Genomic DNA, 17,964 nt, shown 5'->3' with positions numbered 1-17,964 from the left:
CGAGTCTTCAGCAGGGTTCACAAAACCGTTGGGAACCGGTCCGGCGGTCAAACCGGTCCGCCCCGGTTCTGGTTTGGGCCGGTATCAAACCGGCCCAAATTCAAAATTAAAATTTGAATTCAAAAAAAATGAAAAATTCACAAAAAATTCCTAAAAATACTTCAAGGTGCGACGAATCTAATGGTGTCAAATTTTCTCAAAAATTCATTCATTTAGTATAGTTTACGGAGATTTAAAGTTAAACAAAAAAACGTGCATACAAAAATATACAATACAATGTAAAAGTAGTACAAAAGATGGTTGGAGGGTTCATTTAGGCTAAAATATGTTATACAAATATTTATTTAGTATACTTTGCGGGCATTTGAATTTAAACCAAAAAAGAAAAAAATTGAATTTGACCGCTTACCCGTCAAACCGACCGGTAAACCGGTCAAACCGACCGATAAGCCGGTCGGAACCAGTTGAACATACGATTTTGAATTTGACTGGTTTCCACCGGTTTTCGGTCAAACTGGTCTGGTAAACCGCTACTGGACCGCGCTGGTTTGACCGAACCTGTCGGCAACGTGAACCCTGGTCTTCAGTGCATTAGTTGAGTCTGGAGAACTACGTATGACACATGCCGCTTGTCATTGCGCGCGACGGAGTCCCAGGCGTATCCACAAGGAAAACTTTTTAAACTTGTCAGTACCCTTCTTGGCCAAGTCGCTGGCAGTCCGGCACAGTATCGGCATCTCTTGCCGGCCACCATAATGGCTTGGCAGATCAAACTGAGAGTAACTCTTCACTTAAGCGCAGCGACGCAACGTCTCTAAATGGTATTTCTCGGATCACATCATGGTGAAAGTTAACAGACGTTGGAGTCTACGGGAAAGTATGCAAACGGTAGTTCCCCTGTCCGACCAACTTTTTAATGCGATGAAGCAGGATCCATGAAACCAGCTCGTGCAACAAGGTGGTAACGGATCAAGAGTTCAAGACCCTAGTGGTCTCTTCACCATTCAACATGGCCCTTAAATTTTTTAACTCAAAATTATATAAGATTAAAGTCTAACCCTTTTAAAGCCCGGTCCTTAGATTATCTAGACCAAATTTTAAACCCCTTTGCCACCCTGCAACAGGTGCCCCGCCCCCCACCCACCCAAAAAAAAAAGGAAAAAAAGAAAAAGAAAACAGTCAGAAAACCCCACAATTTTCAGGCGTATGAATACCTGGATTCAGGGTCATGACAAGGCACTTGAACAAAATTCATAGAAACCTTGTGATTCTCTGAACCCCCGAAAAGTTAAAACATTTTGTACAAAGATTTGCTTCTAGAAGAGATCGACATAATCAGAGGCAGAACAGCAGCTGATCAACTCAACTGTGCGTCTGCGCCAAAGAACAGCACTTGAAGTACATAACAAGGCATCACTAGAATCAACTAGTACTTAAGAAAAGAAAAGAAAAGCAAACATGCCACCAATATTGTCCACATCCACGGTTTCCACTTGCCACCATGACTAATATTCAGATGAAATTAGCATAGCGGCACTCTGTTCAGATGGATGGCAAAATCTTGGGATGTCAACATCACAAACACTGACCATAGGACATTATTCAGAAAGATGAAAAGGAAGGCTCAAAAGCAGCCAAAGAGTTGCAAAATATGACATCAACAGTTTAGCGCCAGGAAAAGAGACTTCAGCGGGTAGGTGATAACTCAAGTGACAGCACCTAAGAATGAAATAGTATCACTTATAGAACAGACAACTCGAACTGATATTTTCCCAAGTGAAAACCGCCACAAGGAGCAACCCCGCCAGTAAGGCAGTAGGGCCTCCAGGGCAGCCATCATTCTCAGGCAATAGAGAACTGAACTCGGTTATTGTATTTGTTTATTCAGATGTGATCTTTGGTTCAACAACGATCACAATTGGCAACCAAAGAACATGTCAGTTTCAGGTGGATGCTTTCTTTCCATAAAGGCATGTCTATTCAGAAAATAACATTTCATATATGCACTCCTATTATTCATATTTTAGTAGTATAAGACATCCCAAAGGCACATAGAAAGAAAAGACTTTGAGCTAAAGGATATAGAAAGAACCACGTATTTTGCAGAAAGAACAAAGCAGTCAAAAGCAGCACCAATCTTAGTGGTTCATAGGAATACATATAGCAGGTTTTGTTAGTAAGAGTTCTTTCCACTTGTACATACTCACATCTGTGTGTAGGAAACACATTAGGTCACTTAATGAAAGCCATAGAAAAGTGTCATCGAATGACTTCAAATTGTGGGTCATGTTTCTATTCTAATATTCTATGAAAATACAAGTCAGCAAACTACTCAATGAGACAATGCACTTATCTTTAATTGGATATGTTCAACAGAAAGTGTTTTTAGTAATTCAACACAAGAATGAATAAGTCACTGCTCTTTCCAGAATTTCTTGGATGATGGGTGACAACACATTCTTTTTGGAAAGCAATTGTGCATGGTTAGCTAATATACACACTTCATAACCCTAGCTGCCTCTTTGTATGATTTTGTCGTTGCATAAGAACAGAATAACTTGTAGTCAATAAAAGATGATGCTTTCAAGCATTTGGCATTCTATATACTCAACAGTATGATCATTAATGTATGACTTCTGTCAACTAAAAAAGTTACTGAAATAGTAAATTGACGGATTTTCCATCTCACCAAAATTAGAGAAGGAGACCAGGTTAATATGAATTTCAGAATTGAAGATATGACAAGAAAAGCATAAGAAAAAAATTATTTGATTCTCTTATTCTGTTAAACTGAGCAGGTACCCAATTCCAACATGCGACTTTCATGATCTTAATGCTCTCCGTCAGTCAGTGTGATTTCGCAACATACCCATCAACAGCGAAATTTCTGGTTGCTGATGGCAGTGCCAAACGTATGCCATCAAGCTCAGGGCTTGCAATTACTTGGCAGCCAAGGCGAGATCTGATACGAGATAGAGTAAGTTCAACTAAAATAAGTAGTTTTATAGGACTCAGAAAGAAAATACACATACGTCTCAGTGAGCCCAAAAGCAAGGTCCAGCATATCATTTTCTTCATCCACAGGATCTTCCATTTTGTTGTAGTAGTTTACATCCTGAATAGAGCCTTTCATATCAAACTAAACATATACTTGTCTCAACTCATAAAAGCCTTGTGTATAGATTGACATACCATTACAATCACATGGCATGTTGAACATGCAAGAGAGCCTTCACATGCTCCTGGTAAACAAGGACAAAACAGGCATTTCAGACTAAATCACATGTGCTAGGTATTTACATTTTTTTTGTTTGTAAAACCTGAAACAGCTTTACAGGAAAAAGAAAATGTTAATAGATGGATGAAAAGGAAGCATGCTAAGGTATCTAAAGCAAAATTCAACAGAAAAGGAAAATGTAAACCAAGCTGAATGTAAGGGTACTCATTATGCACTAAAACTAAAAACAAAATGAATAAAGCTTTTAAAAGCAGCATTGCGAAGAACCTTCAAGTTCTATGTCATTCTCATGAGCAGCCTCTAGCATTGACATTCCAAGAGGAACTTTAACAAGCTTTTCCTCACCATCCTTATCGACAAAAGTCACAGATATTCTGCAAAGTAGAGACTAGTCATCGGCACTGAAGTGCAATTGTTAAGGTAACTCAAAAGTATATGTGAGTCATTAGAAGAGGGTAACAAGTCATGACCTTTGAGTTTATGTTAGTAACTAGACGATGGAACATGTAATTAAGATGGTAGGCATAAAAAAATAATTAAGAAGCAAAGTGAAGCCAACAGATGAACAGATCCTAAATGAATACCTTGTATAGATTTGTAAAACTGCCACAAACTTTTCTTCGAAATTTAGATATCTCAGCAATTCACATATACCATCTTATCCAGAATCTCAGAAAAAAAAGATTATGGCTAGCATCAAGAGGAATAAATTCCAAGGTTTTTAAGGCGTCGCCTAGGCGTCCAGGCGGAAAAAATTCTGGGGCGTCTCCGTCGCTTAGCCATCCGTGCGTATGGCGTCCGCTTTAACGGGGAAGGCGAACGCCTTGCGCGCTGGGCGTCTGGGCATCGGGAAGGCGGGCGCGGCAGACGCCTTGCACGCTGCCTCGTGGGCGAATCGGCGCGCGCGAAAGACAGGGCGCGGGCGATGGGAAGAATCGCGCTTTCTGCCTGCAGCGCCGGAAGAAAGAGCGGGAGGGGGAGAGGTAAGACCGGGAGGGGGAAAGAGAGGGAGAGGATACCGCCGCCGGTCCCGCCATAGCAGCCGCCACAGCTCCAATCGAGGATTCCCGCCGGCGCCGCGCGCCAAATCCAGGCGCAGGGACGCGCCGCCCTACATCTCCGTGGCGATTCCCGCCGTGCGCTGCTGGATTGAAGCTCCTGGAGACCTCCAGCCGCCAAATCGACTGGACGCCGGCCCCCAGCTCCATCCACCTTCCCGCAGGTCGCGCGCGTGCGACAGAGACAGAACGGCGGCGCAGGTCTCATGAGACAAAGGGCTAGGTTTTAATGTGCCAGGAGAGGGAGATGGGCCACATGGGCTGCCTCTATCCTGGGCCGGCCCATTTATTACTCCTGCTTCTTTCTTTTCTTCCTTTTTCTTTTCTTTTTTTCTTAATCCTACTGCTCTATCCTACTGTTTTGTCTATTGGTAAGGCGTCGCCTCGCCTTACGCTTTAGTCGCTTTAAGCGTAAGGCGGTAGTCAGTCGTCTCGCCTCGCCTTACCGCTTTAAAAACCTTGAATTCCATACATTTATGAAGTACACTCAGACAGAGGGCTACTGGTTGGTGTTCGAAGGATCAAGTATTCAGTGAAGATGGAGTGGTTTTCAGTGTTAAAGGAAGATGGGCTACACTCACATTGACAATGTACTTAATCGGGATAGAGGGTTGCCTTCAGTGTTAAAGGAAGATGGGATACACTCCATTGACAATGTACTTAATCGGGACTCTAGAGGGTTGCCTTCAGTGTTAAAGGAAGATGGGCTACACTCACATTGACAATGTACTTAATCGGGATATGTATGCACCAAAGCAGGCCACAAACCTAGATCCATAGTGGTCTATTTCATCCATTCAATCATCATCTGAAATACGATTGTAATGGTCCTAATGGATAGGCATTAAACATTGACATCAGGGATTAGGGGCAATCAAACACTGGTTTGTCATCACTGCATAATTAATGTTTCTTTTAGGGGCAAGCTGATATATAGAATTAAGGATACTTGTTTGAAAGCAAGAAATACATCCAACAGCAGTTAAGGAGGAAGTGAAAAAACTCACTTAGCTTCTGCTTTGTTATTACTGTCACCGGCTGTAGCGTTTGTGGTAGAAGAGAAGAGTTTCCTCCCCTGAAAGAATTTTCATTTGTTGTTATTATTTGCTGTTGGCATCTGATGTAGATCATTAGAGCATGTAGAAATAATTCTAATTCATCTTCATATACACATAATCTGACAGGGTTTATCTGACATTTTGAATGAAGAAACAAGTTCAGGAGTTCGGGGACCATGTTAGCACAAATTATAGATGCAATGGGCATATCTAGCATATGTTGGCAACAAATGCACACAATTTCATAATTCCCGACAGTAAAGAAAACTTCTGACGAAGTAAATTCTGTAGTGAAAACAGAGGTACAAACTGTATAACAATAAAGGGGATTAAGAGCTATAAAAGAAACAAATGCACACAATTTCATAATTCCAGACAGTAAAGAAAACTTCTAATGAAGTAAATTCCATAGTGAAAACAGAGGTACAAACTCTATAACAATAAAGGAGATTAAGAGCTATAAAAGAAATACAACTAACCGCACAGACCATATAAGCGCTAATGGTCTCTACTTCGTGGCTCTTTGAAGTACCCGAATTTGTACCTGGTACGTAAGGTCAGAAGAATTTAGGCAGGCCATATGAAGCAAATGTTGAACATGTGACTTCTCAAACACATGCGCCAATATGAAAGAAAAATACTGTTGAATTTTACTTCAGCCACTAATTTGAAAACAAAAAATGTGATGGGAAGTGCTTTCCTATTTCTTCTTTTGAGGAAGTATATTTAACTTACATAAAATCCAAAATAAAAATCCTAATAAACTTTTGCAAGAGAATGCTAGTCCAAACACATGGTCAAATAAACCCATTATACTATTGTAAAGAGAATACCAGTTACTTACTAGTTACTACACACCAGGAGAAAGCTAATCCATATCTATACACCCTTTATAGCATTGTAAAGAGAATCCCAGTTACTTACTAGACACCAGATCAAAGATGCATGTAGTTAACAACACTCAATCCAAAATGAAAATGCAGCATCCAAACATAAATTCAAAGGTGCTACTATGTCAAAATGTTCAAATTATATGAGTTAACCCAAAGGTTATCTGATGGAATGTAGGGCCCCATTATTTACCATAAAAAACAAAGGAAGCACTGAGACAATATCAATTCAAACGATAATGAATCACCAGGCACTCTAGCACAGAAATCACCCCCAAAATCCCTGCCATAAGTACAACTATCAGTTCCACAGGAAGAAGTAAAATAGGAAAACGAAATGCACCACCTAATGCCAGCCACCGTATCACACAAATCAGAGCTATGGTTGGCTGTTAAACAGCAGCAGCCCAGCAGTTCGCCGTAGGTTGCTTCCAAACTAAAAGCGTCCAACCACAGACAGATCCTATCCGCACATACACCTACTTGAAGCTTGGTGAGCTTTGCACCAAACGAATCGAATCCGAAATCCATAGGCCATAGCGCCAGCGAGCACATCCGAAAGCTAATCGACGAGCGCGCCAGACCTTATAGTCAGCGAAAACCACGCGGCAGTCTCCGGCTGAGCAGCTCGTGAACAGCGCAGGCACGCACATCGGAAAGCCTCACCGCGCGCTGAAGGGGGAGACACGCAGCAGCAGCAGCAGAAGGGCGAACGGGATCGGTGCGAGGAGGACCGAGGCTAGAGGTGGATCACGAACCTGGTCTCGCCCGGCTCAGGGCCCGGAGGCCGGCGCGGGAGAGCCTCGACAGCATCTGGCTCCCGCCGGAGAAGACGCGGCGGCAGCAGCGAGCGGGCTTCGCACGGGGGATTGGGTGGATTAGCGGCGCCCGATGCCGGCCGGTGGAGGAGAGGGCGAGAGGCGCCGGCGTGTTTGGGAAGAGACGATGCGAAGGGTGGCCGGCGGGTCGCAATGGGCTGGCACGGGGCGCTGGAGAGCCCAATTGGTACAAACCGGGCTTGTAGGGAGCCGCGGGGTTAGGGCCAGTTGTGTTACTACTAAGTGGAGCCTCGAAGGCCCAATAAGTTTCCCGGCCAACCTAAAAAAAACAGCACTGCAAACCGATTTCGCCGAATACATGGACTCTTGATTTTTTTTTTATACCGCTCCACCTTTATGAAATCTGATGTACACATTTTTTAATTAACGTGAAAATTTTTAGACTTTCTCGACGAACGTTGTGATTTCTTTTAATATTATTGTATGAAGATAATAGATATAGATAAATAATATATAGATAACCTTCGTCGAGAAAGTCTAGAAATTACCACATTAATTTAGAAAAATAAAAATTTGCACTGTTGGATTTTATGAAAACCGAAGGATATAAAAGAAATTCAACAATCTTGGAATGTAAACTTTATAAAATATTATGAATACTAACCGGATTTTCTAAAAAAAATGCAAATCGATTTCTTTTCACAAATGTGCCTGACTTTAATTAAGAGTGAAGCAAAACGACCATTACAGACCTTAATAGGCAGAGGCTATTAAGACGGAACAGGGCCACACCAAAGAACTGGCAGGCGATCCAAGCAACAAATAGGAACAACAAGAAAAACGGGGAATACACATTTGACCCCGCAAACCTAGACATGACCACAAATTAAACCTGCTAAAAGATACTACAACGCCAAGTGTGCAAAGAGGTCGCAAAGCATCCACCCACCAAGGCAGCAAAGCATCCTCCCGATGATGACCAATACAACCCAAACGCTGTAGCCGAAATGAGTGAAGGCAGGCGCAGAAGCAAAAACTCTCCGAAGAGACTAGACGACCACCACCAGCAAAGCTTCCAAGATGACACCTCCAGGGAGGGAGTGACGCCACAGACGCCATCGTCGTCCTATGAAAAAAAGGTCAAGACTTCCACCCGAAAAGCTCACCAGAGAGAAGGGAGGATGGGCAAAGAATGACGCGTTCAAGAAGATAACCAATGTCCGAGGGCATCATTGTCATTGGTCCGCGAGCAAACCCACCGCTTCGCCGCACCTCTTTCCCTCCTTAGCCGAAGGTCGAGAAAACACCGCCACCCCTGAGAGCCAGGCTTCAGCCACTAGTAAGGGGCGGCCAGCAACCAGCCTCCACGAGGAGTGAGCACCATCGGAGGCAACGTCGGTGAGATGATGGCTAGCCGGGCAGGTTGATGGTAGCGGCACCGCGGCCATGGGCCCCGGCCGCCCAAGCCCCCGCCGGCACACCCTAGAGCATATCGCGTCCCCCAGGAGCGAGCGATGGCTGCGGTGGTGCAGCCACGAGCCCCAACACCGGTAGACCGCACCAACCTAGGCGGAGGTGGCAGCCCGTGGCGAAGCGGTGAATCCGGTCCGGGTAACGCCGGATCTGGCGAGGGAGAGGCCGTATCAAGCCCCAGTGGCCAGCAGAGGGGCGTCGGCCGCCGCCATGGCAGTCACCAGCGATGGCGGTGAAAGAATCCATGACGTCCACAACTGCAAACCGATTTCACCACGTCTGAAAGAATCCATGACCATTTAGAGCAATTTTATGTGTCCAATTGGTGATTGGTGAACATGGACATCTTATTCTTATGTTTCTTATGTATGAAGAAGACAGTGAGAAGACAAAAAGAAAGAATTCGCTGGAGACGCGGGGGAATCGAACCCCCTGCCTCTAGCATGCGAAGCGAGCGCTCTACCATATGAGCTACGTCCCCATGTTGTTTGTTTTGTTCTAAAGATTATAATTTAAAAGAATTGCGTCAGCAGCAGCAACTTGCGCGCAGATACGAAAAACGGTTGCGTAGACATCAGTTATTCAGTTTTGATCCGGCGACGAGCAGATAAGGGCGGTGCCTTACTCAATTTATTTGCTACATATACTCGCGTACGTCCACATTCGCTGTGCGTGTCTTGCGGTTCTGGAAATGTTTGCAACAGCTAGCCAACATGGATATATACTTACTTCAATCGTGAGGTTGAAGCAGGTGGTTCTCATGTCAGCTAGCTTTACCGGTGCGGCAAGAGGCCGGCCGTGAACAGAGGACGACCTACCAGCAGCGCGTCGTAGACATGCCCGGGATCGGAAGACGGCCGGCGCCCGGTGTTTCTCGGTATCGAGATCAGCGTGGGCCGCGTGCGCACTTGTCCAGTCCCCACGCGTGGAGCACACGAGCTGGTGCCGTAGTACCTCTCACTCCCAGCCGCGCGCGCGCGGACGACGTGACGGGCGTCGGGCCAAAACGAGAACCCGTCGCGTAGACGTGCTATACATACATAAATTCGCCCGGCCAGAGCAACAATCAGATCAAGGTGATCTGAAGCAAGCAGTAGCGCCACCTCGATCACATAGATAGAAAGACGGCGGGCGGACAGGTCAGGAGCATATCAATGGCCGCCGCCGCCCGCCCCCGTGGCGGACCTCCCCGTGGTGGACCTCGCGTCCCCCGACCACCGCGCCGCCGCAAGGTCCATCCGCCACCGCCAGGTCTGAGCCCCGGCCAGCTTCTGGACTTCGATCTCCTTCGTCGAGATTTCTTCTCTTGTATTGTATTTGTATATGTATCATGTATGGTATCGCCTGATCAGCAGCACATCTGCACATGCATGGCAGGCGTGCGTGGAGTACGGCTTCTTCTACGTGATCAACCATGGGGTCGACCGCGGCCTGCTGGAGCGGGTGTTTGCCGAGAGCCGGAGCTTCTTCCAGCAGCCCATGGTGGAGAAGATGGCGCTGCGCAAGAACAGCAGCCACCGGGGCTACACCGCCCCCTACTCCGAGAAAGTCGACGACCTGATCGGATCGAGGTTCAAGAAGGGGGGTTGAATTGGAACTTTTTTCAAATTTCTAACAAGTCCGTAACCTAGACTAGTATTGTCCAATCTACAAATTTAAAACTTATTGGCTATAGCATACTAGTAAGGGATCCTTAAGTAGGATAACACACTAACATGCTTATCTTGCCTAGGAAAAACCACACTAGCAATTATAAGTTCTAGTCAAAACATCAAACTATCACGCGATCGTCCTAGTCAAACACCAAGCAATTAAGAGCAAGATCACAACAAAAGAAATTAATTGCTTGAATGTAAATACAAAGATCACGAGGCAACCGAATTTTTTCCCGTGGTATCGAGGAGTTGACGCTCCCCTCTAATCCACGTTAGAGCACCCACACAAAGGTATTGCTCTCTTGCTTCACCAAAGAGCAAGTGATCACTAAGAATGCTCATTCTCTATCTCCGGAACGGCGAGCTTCACACCGTGTACAAGCTTCACGTCTTGGGGCTCCCACAAACTCTAAGAGCTCACCAAGAACCTCCCGATCACCAAGACCGTCTAGGTGCCGTCAAACACCAAGAGTAACAAGCTCCTAAGCTTTCACTTGATCTACACTCAGTTGGCCCTAGCTCAAGCACACTTGCTACACTTGAAAAGGTTGAATTCTTCAAAGTTGAAACACAATCAAGCTCTAGATCTTCATTTCATGGCTCAAAGCACTCTCTTCTCTTCTCAAGGGTGGCCTCAGGTATTCAATGTGTCAAAGGCATCATAAATGAGTCAGGGGGTGCCCTTATATAGAGTGGAGAGGGTCACATAGCCGTTGGAAGTTCTCTGCAGAAAAATCGTGACCATCGGAAGAACCGATGATGTTGAAGTTGATGGCGTCGGTTCAACCGGTCTCTCTGTGTCCAAATAGTAGCCGTTGGGAATTCTGACACAGTATCCAGGCTTGCGTCATTGCACCGGTGCATGTTTCAAAGGGGCATCGGTTCAACCGGTGCTAAAGAAGTTCTCTGATCCACTCAAACAAGCTCTCTGTAACATAGTACATCCAATGCACCCATGGTTGTTTCTGAAGCGTCGGATCAACCGGTGCTCAAAGCGAGTTGAAGTCCACCAAACAAGCTATCTGGAACAAAGTACATCTATTACACCGGTGCTTAGTTTGGGACCATCGGTTCAACCGGTGCTATAAAGTATGTTGACTTGATTTCTGCTTGCATCCAAAAGAGATAGACCGACAGGGCATCGATTCTTCCGCCAAACATCGGATGCACCGATGATGATGCATCGGTTAAACCGGCGCTATTGTTTTTCTTCATTTTCAGCTGAATTGCCTTGGAGTTGATTGCTACTTCGATTTTTTCTTCTTCCAAGTATTTTGTTGACTGCTTTTGACTACCTTGAGCTGTATTTGAACGAGTGTGCAAGATTTCTAAGGCCAACTCAATTTTGGTCAAGCTACTAACTCAAAAACCCCTCTTAATAGTACGGTCAAGAACTAGAAACTATAAAACCTAACTAAATCAAGTGTCCTTCATCTCCTTGTGACACTTGAGACTAGAAAAGTCCTTAATCTTTGAAATTGAGTTCTTGGCACGCATGATTGTTTCGAATTGAAAGGTCTCTTTTCATATTTCATATGAGACTAAACCAATCATTGATTTTTCCTTCAAAACACACGTTAGTCGCATACGGTTGTCATTGATCACCGAAACTTACCATTAGCACCTATCGGCCTAGATGCACTTCACGACCACCCCGGCTCCAGAGGTAGGTGTTACAACGCCCGGCTTTCATGTTACCAGCAGAGAACAGAAACCCCGGCCCGTCTGCTGGTACAATTTGCAGCCCATGCTGAACAACGTTACGTTGTTGCAGAAGAATGCTTGCTTATGTGTTACTGTACTCCGTAGTAGGGAAAAGAACGCGCGCGCGGCAGCATTTTGAACACCTGAAATCTGCGTGGAAGTACAAAGCGAAAGTGAATGGGCATGTTGTCATTGTCCACGGAGGCACCAAGCCAACATGCATCACGCACTTCTACATGACTGCATCACGACACAGTTCTACACTTTTAGAATATTTGTCACAGGAACCAGCTATTTGGGGCTAAAATCAGCCAGCAGTTGAATATGTTAATTGAACTTGATATATGCATGCAAGCGATCACTAGAATTTGGAAATGCTACCACTAACTGCATAACTATGAGGTTTTTCAGACCCATAATTTTCTGAATATGATGCAACATTGTACGTATAAGTGAGGGTCCAATGAAAACATTAGGAGCTAGAATTCAGAAAGACAATAAAAATAAAGGTACATGCCTTTTGTTTGGTTTGATGTCATTTGCAATTGAAAAGCAGAGCTGTTGAGATGCGACAAAGAATGGCAATAGCTCAATTGGTTATGTTCCTTATGTGGAACTTGTTCACCTTGGTAAGGGAAGCCCTCAAGTCCGCGTGCCTCATCCTAATTCTCTTGGCTTCTCACGCATGTGTGCTGGAGGGTATTCTTGGTCTGAGGCCCACGGTGCAGTGAGTCTGGATGGTCACGACGTTATCTTCCGTTCTGCACGCAGAGCGGATAAGGACTGCAGAATTCTCTCAACTGAAAGCCGGCGACGCCGGATGAGAGAGCCTGGCTGGGGCTGCACGTTAACCTAACCTCGACTTATATAAAGGCCCGTGTGCCCCTGGGGCAAGAGGCTTCCTTTTGCCTCCACGGAAGCAGCCGGCGGCTGAAGGAGCCGAGGGGACGAGGCGTGCCCCCAGCCCATCTCTCCACGCCGTGCACCTCCTGCTCGCCTTGACGAGCGGAGAAGCCAGGGAGGAGGGCGTGCTCGTCCATCACCGCCGAAGTCACGTATGCGGCGCGACCACACCAGAGTCGAGAGATCGGCGGACGTCAAGCTCACTGTACTTCAACACATCGTTAGATCACTGGCCGCCATCAAGCTCGCCATCTGTTATCCAAGGGCGAGGCGCGCCCCCAGCCGATCTTCATCGGAGATGCTGATGCCATGCACCTCTTGCTCGCCTTGACGAGCGGAGGAGAATCCACCCGAAGCCAGCGCACGGAGAAGGCAAGAGAGAGACGTGCTTATCTCCTTCGTATAGCCCAGGCTACCGGCGCCCTTCTTCCTCCATCGAGCACTGGGGTGAAGAGAACCCCTCTATCCAGAGGCGTGCGGCCAGCATCCATCATCATAGGCCTCCGTGCCAAGCTTCCGGCGCCCTCCTACGCGTCATTCACTTCGAGCCTAGGCCGGCGGCGCCCTCCTGCGTGCACTTCGGCTCCGCGAGCACGCCAGATACGAGATGACCTACAACTTAAACATGGGTGAGCACCGCTAATAATTCTCTTTGTTTCTTCCTGGGAGTGTCTATCCCTCACTTGAGTAAAATATCCCCTCTTCTCACTCAATTTTTTGGACCACCTCTCCATCTTCTACCTTCCTTCATCTTCTACCTTCAGCTTCTCCCCTTCCATGCCACCCGCTGCCCAACCCGCTGCCTAGCCCCGCCGCCACCCCCAGGCGCGGGCCGCCATGCAGGCCCCTCCCGCCGCCGCACAGGTCCCTCCCACAGCCGCCTCCCGCCGCCGCCTCCTGCCGCCGCCGCCGCCGCCCCAGCCCCGCCCAACCGCGCCATCCTCCGCCGCCCGAGCCAGCGTCGCCGCCCCCGTGCCTACCACCACAGCCGGGCCGCCCTGCTGCCGCCGGTCCTCCTTCTAAGGCCGGTGGTGAGCAGCGCCCCCCAGCAACCCGGAATCCTAACCCGAACCCTAACCTTGTGGGAGTTGGAGAAGAAGGTGTAGATGGGGAAGAAAAAATTTTGAGTGAGATTTAGCTTTCCCCTTCTTTAATCAGCATGCATGGGCGGATGGGTGTTGCACGCTTGTAGGGTCGAGATGACGGACTACAGGGGGGATGAATAATCCTTTCTAAAAGTAATCGCGCCGGCTAACCGAAACTTATGCGGAATTGAAACTATTCGCTTAGTGTTGACGCTCACTAACGATCATTTCTAGGCGTCAACTTGATCAGAAAATCATGAGAGTATGCATTTCTTACACACATCTTTATCCAATAAAGTCTCTAAACCACACTTTACCTTCTAGAAAATGCAAATTGTGATTTGGAGCTAATATGCAGGTTACAAGCACACTTTAGCATGACATAAAATCACAGAAATTATCAGAGCGCCGATTCAGGCTCAGATGGACCAAAAGTGGAGTAAGAACCCAATCCAGACAAGCCAAGACAGGCCAACGCCAACGTGGACCAGACAAGGAGGCCCAGGACAGCCTGCCAGAAGAAGTTGAGGGCGGTTGGTGGCCCGGGCAGGCCGACCGACCTACCAGGTCGACCTACTTGGCCCGTGGGCCCCACCGCCTCATCCAGGCCACGTGGCGCCTCCTCATAGGTCCCCTAGATCGGTTGCAAGGGTCTCACCCCGTGGCTCCCTGCTATAAATACAAGGGGGTAGAGATTATAACACGCACACACACCACACTTCCTCCCCTCTCTTGCACTTCTTGCATAGTCTTTAGGCTTAGTGGAGTTTAGGAGAAGTCTAGGAGTTTTCGAGTCGCCGGATCTGCTCGAGAATCTGGTATGAGTTCATCTCTAGCTCTCTCTTGTAATATTTGGTTGTTTGTAATAGAATTAGACTATGGTTACTGATATCTGCTTGAAGTATGTTCTGAGCTATCGGATATATGCTTCTTGATATGGTTGCGTCATTATTCAATGCTTGCATTGCATGATCTCCCTATGTTTTAGATGGTTATCGTATCGTTCTTAGAACTCTATCAACTGCTCCAGTATTCGTATGTTTGCTCTAGTATGATGTCTGTCCATCCGGAGGGTGGGGGCTCCGCGCGGGACACTAGAATATCTCTTACTAGTATAGATATGGTGTCTAGATTAGCTAAGAGTTGCTAGATTTCAACTACACTCACGGTTTGTAGAGGTAGCTGGCAGGTGGTGATAGCCCTGTCCGAGCCCGAGTAATCCTCCATGTTCGGTATGGGGGGTAGGAGGTACATAAAGCCGCCGGGGTGTACGGGCTCCTCCCGTTGCTTCGATAGCGGTCTCCCTGTTGTGTAATTTAATCTCTGACGATCTAACCAATGAGATAGTATAGATATAGTTAGCCTAGCACAGTTGACTCGAGCTCTGACTTCTGCCTTGCTCCCAGCCTAGAGCATCTTTTATCTTTTCTTTTGTTTAGTTATCCAAGAGGGTAGTTTGTGTGTGTGTCACACTACCTCCTACCATGTTATATATCTTACCCCTGTTTATGCATGAGAATATCCAATCTAGATAAAGTTCATCAACTAGTCTATATCTCTTCACTCACCGCTTTCCCTGCGGAAATATAAATGACACCCCGGTATACTCTCGGGTAAAATGCTACAGCGGTATTCCGTGCGCTTGCGGATTTATTCGTGGTTCATGAAATACTGCCACCCAAAATTGGCGTCTGCGGGCGTCATCGCTGCTTTTCCTGTGGTGACGTTGGTCGGCGTCAACAAGCATTTTTGGCGCCGTTGCAGGGGAAGGCACAGATTGAAGTATATAGATAAAGTTATGAACAAAATCGAAATTGGAATTCGCTTGCTAAATATGCTAACTTGGCTTTGTTTTCTTGTCTTTATTGATATGAAAACAGGGTAGTGTATGACCGGTTTCGACTTGCCATAAAACTTTCATTTCGATCCAGAGTCACTCTTGAGGAGGACGCGAGCTCGTCTCGTATCACCTCGAAGATCACTCTCAGCAGCCGTACCAGTCATCGCATAGTCGTCAGCTCCTAGAGCTATGGCCCAGAAGACACTCTGTGATTACTCTGCTCCGTCTGCTAACCAGGTCCCTACCGGGCCCGAGGTTAACACCGGAGGGAAAAATTTCGAGATCAAGACGGGTCTTATTACGATGGTGCAAGCCAGCCCTTTCTGTGGCAAGGCCAATGAGGATGCCAACGCTCATCTCCAGCAGTTTCTGGAGCTCTGCAGTACTTTTGTTATCAAGGGTGTATCGCAAGATGCAATCCGGCTCCGTCTGTTTCCGTTCTCTCTCTTGGGGAGAGCGAAACAGTGGTTTTATGCTAACAAGGTGTTATCGCCATAAATTAACAGGGTTAATTTATGGGCCGAAAGCAAGATGGGCTTAAAGGAGAAGATCAAGAAGACTTGTAAATCGGCTCCTGCGTGAGCATCTGGGCCACATGGGCCATGTACCTTTAGATTTAGTTTAAGATTAGAGATAGAGTCCGATCGGGACAAGATTAGTTTAGATTGTTTCCCAAGTCTCCGGACTATAAATATGTACCCTATGTTATTCGTAAAGAGAGCGTCATCACGACTCGCAAACAACAACTCTCAGCGCATCGCCACCCCTAATCCTAGGGTTTCATCCAAGTAAGCGCCATGCTGCCCTGATCGGTTCTCGCGATCAGGGCAGCGTTGTTCTTGCTTTTACCTTGGTATTACTCGTACTGAAGCGTTTTTGATGGCGAGTAATGCTAGTTATCTTGATGTTCGTAGCATGGCTTTTAGTAGATCTATCATGCTTTCGTTGCTTATCATCTACGAATATCACGTTGTCTCTGTGCAGTCACGTTTCAATCTCATGCTAGTTCTTGTCGCATAGAATTAGTCGCACAGAGGCAACACCCTGCTTCTTTTATATCTAGTAGATCTGATCTGTTCTGGTTTGCTCTTATCTTAAGAGTTTGTGTAATATCTGCTAGGTTAGGCCTTGCAAACGGATTGGATGATCCGGTGGCGTAGTAGATGCTTTATCTTAGCCTTGATAGGGATTGTTCCGGGAATCGGCTCTTGCTAGTTCTTAGGCCTCTGTTTTGGGTTACGGTTCAGTTATTTGTTACGTCCATTAGGCCTAGTCACGTGTAGGATGTTCCGATCTAGCAGTGAAGCTTTTACCATCGTGGATTAGATTAGTTAGATTTAATTGATGCAGCTTTACAGTTATTCGCTTATTTCATCGAAATCTGGATGGTTACAGATCCGATCTGACACCGGGACTCGATCGGCTCTTTAAAAGCCGATGCAAGAGTCGTCCCGGGGAGCCGACCACGGCTCGGACTTACGATTACACGTGTCTTTGTATGCAGGAAACTGTTCGGAGCACGTCTGCACCCTCCTGATCAGGTATAGGTCAGGTGGCACGCCCAGTTTTCCACAAAACCTCCGGGCGCGTGACGGAATTGCGGGCCGTCGACGAGGGAGCAGTGCCTGCCAGCGCCCCAGCAACCTCCCGGCTCTTCGTGTTGCCCGTCGCTGCTCGCCGGTGGGTTTCGACTGACAACACATTCTGGCACGCCCAGTGGGACTCTTCTCGGCAACAACATCTACTGCAACAATGACTGGAGCTCAAGATCAAGAACCCGCTCTCAAGCCCGTCACGTATGAAGAGCTTCCTCTTGAACACAAGAAGAAGTATGATGAGGTCAAAGCTCTGCTGGAAGCCGATCTCATCGGCTCTTTTGAGAGGACCCGCAACCATGGCATCAGATGGAAGGGGTTCTCGCCTGAAGGCGCTCTCGACAATGTGGACCTGTCTGTACCATTAGAGGAGCGCACCAGGGCCCTGCGTCAGGAGATGAACTACATGGTGGCCCATTCACTTCATCGGCATTCTTAGAGCCTGATGAACGAGCTTGAGCCCATGGCGCATTGCGTCATCCAGGAGATAATCAAGAACCAGTACTCTCCATCGGGACCAATCCTGGGTAGTCACACAGAGGAAGCTGCACTGCATTCTAGGCCGCAATTGCCATTCTCGTTTGCAGCTCCCAGACCACAGAGCTCGCCGATCTACGTCGTCCACAAGATCGGCGGTGATCCCGGAGAAGGCCAGTTCCTCACCGAGCCACCTAAGGAGATTCCGC

The 17,964-nt window shown here is 46.9% G+C and overlaps 1 protein-coding gene across 2 annotated transcripts; it reads right to left on the bottom strand.

Annotated features, from left to right (window-relative positions):
- Positions 1 to 2,564: 2,564 nt before the first annotated feature.
- Positions 2,565 to 7,184, bottom strand: LOC120679680 (adrenodoxin-like protein 1, mitochondrial). 2 transcript variants are annotated; one of them, XM_039961335.1, is made up of 7 exons: positions 7,003 to 7,184; positions 5,834 to 5,898; positions 5,304 to 5,371; positions 3,506 to 3,612; positions 3,193 to 3,242; positions 3,033 to 3,115; positions 2,565 to 2,962 (listed from the first exon to the last, which is right to left on the bottom strand). In XM_039961335.1, exons 1-7 carry the CDS (start codon positions 7,055 to 7,057, stop codon positions 2,848 to 2,850), a joined length of 543 nt encoding a protein of 180 aa, XP_039817269.1. In that variant the 5' UTR covers positions 7,058 to 7,184; the 3' UTR covers positions 2,565 to 2,847. The 2 variants fall into 2 exon arrangements, with proteins under 2 accessions (XP_039817269.1, XP_039817271.1); XM_039961337.1 differs by having other exon boundaries at positions 5,843 to 5,898.
- Between the last annotated feature and the right edge of the window lie 10,780 nt (positions 7,185 to 17,964).

Source organism: Panicum virgatum, chromosome 2K, assembly GCF_016808335.1.
Source record: "Panicum virgatum strain AP13 chromosome 2K, P.virgatum_v5, whole genome shotgun sequence".
NCBI lineage: Eukaryota > Viridiplantae > Streptophyta > Magnoliopsida > Poales > Poaceae > Panicum > Panicum virgatum.
The sequence above is the reverse complement of the archived record's forward strand: the minus strand, read 5'-3'. Positions and strand labels throughout refer to the sequence as shown.

What these genes read in the sequence shown, in the direction of transcription:
- LOC120679680 (XM_039961335.1), bottom strand. Translation starts at nt 7,057, where the DNA reads ATGCTGTCGAGGCTCTCCCGCGCCGGCCTCCGGGCCCTGAGCCGGGCG. An exon ending in GCGCTTATATGGTCTGTGCG is followed by an intron (nt 5,372 to 5,833) that starts GTTAGTTGTATT and finishes AAATTCTTTCAG; the next exon opens with GGGAGGAAACTCTTCTCTTC. An exon ending in CATGCCATGTGATTGTAATG is followed by an intron (nt 3,116 to 3,192) that starts GTATGTCAATCT and finishes GGCTCTATTCAG; the next exon opens with GATGTAAACTACTACAACAA.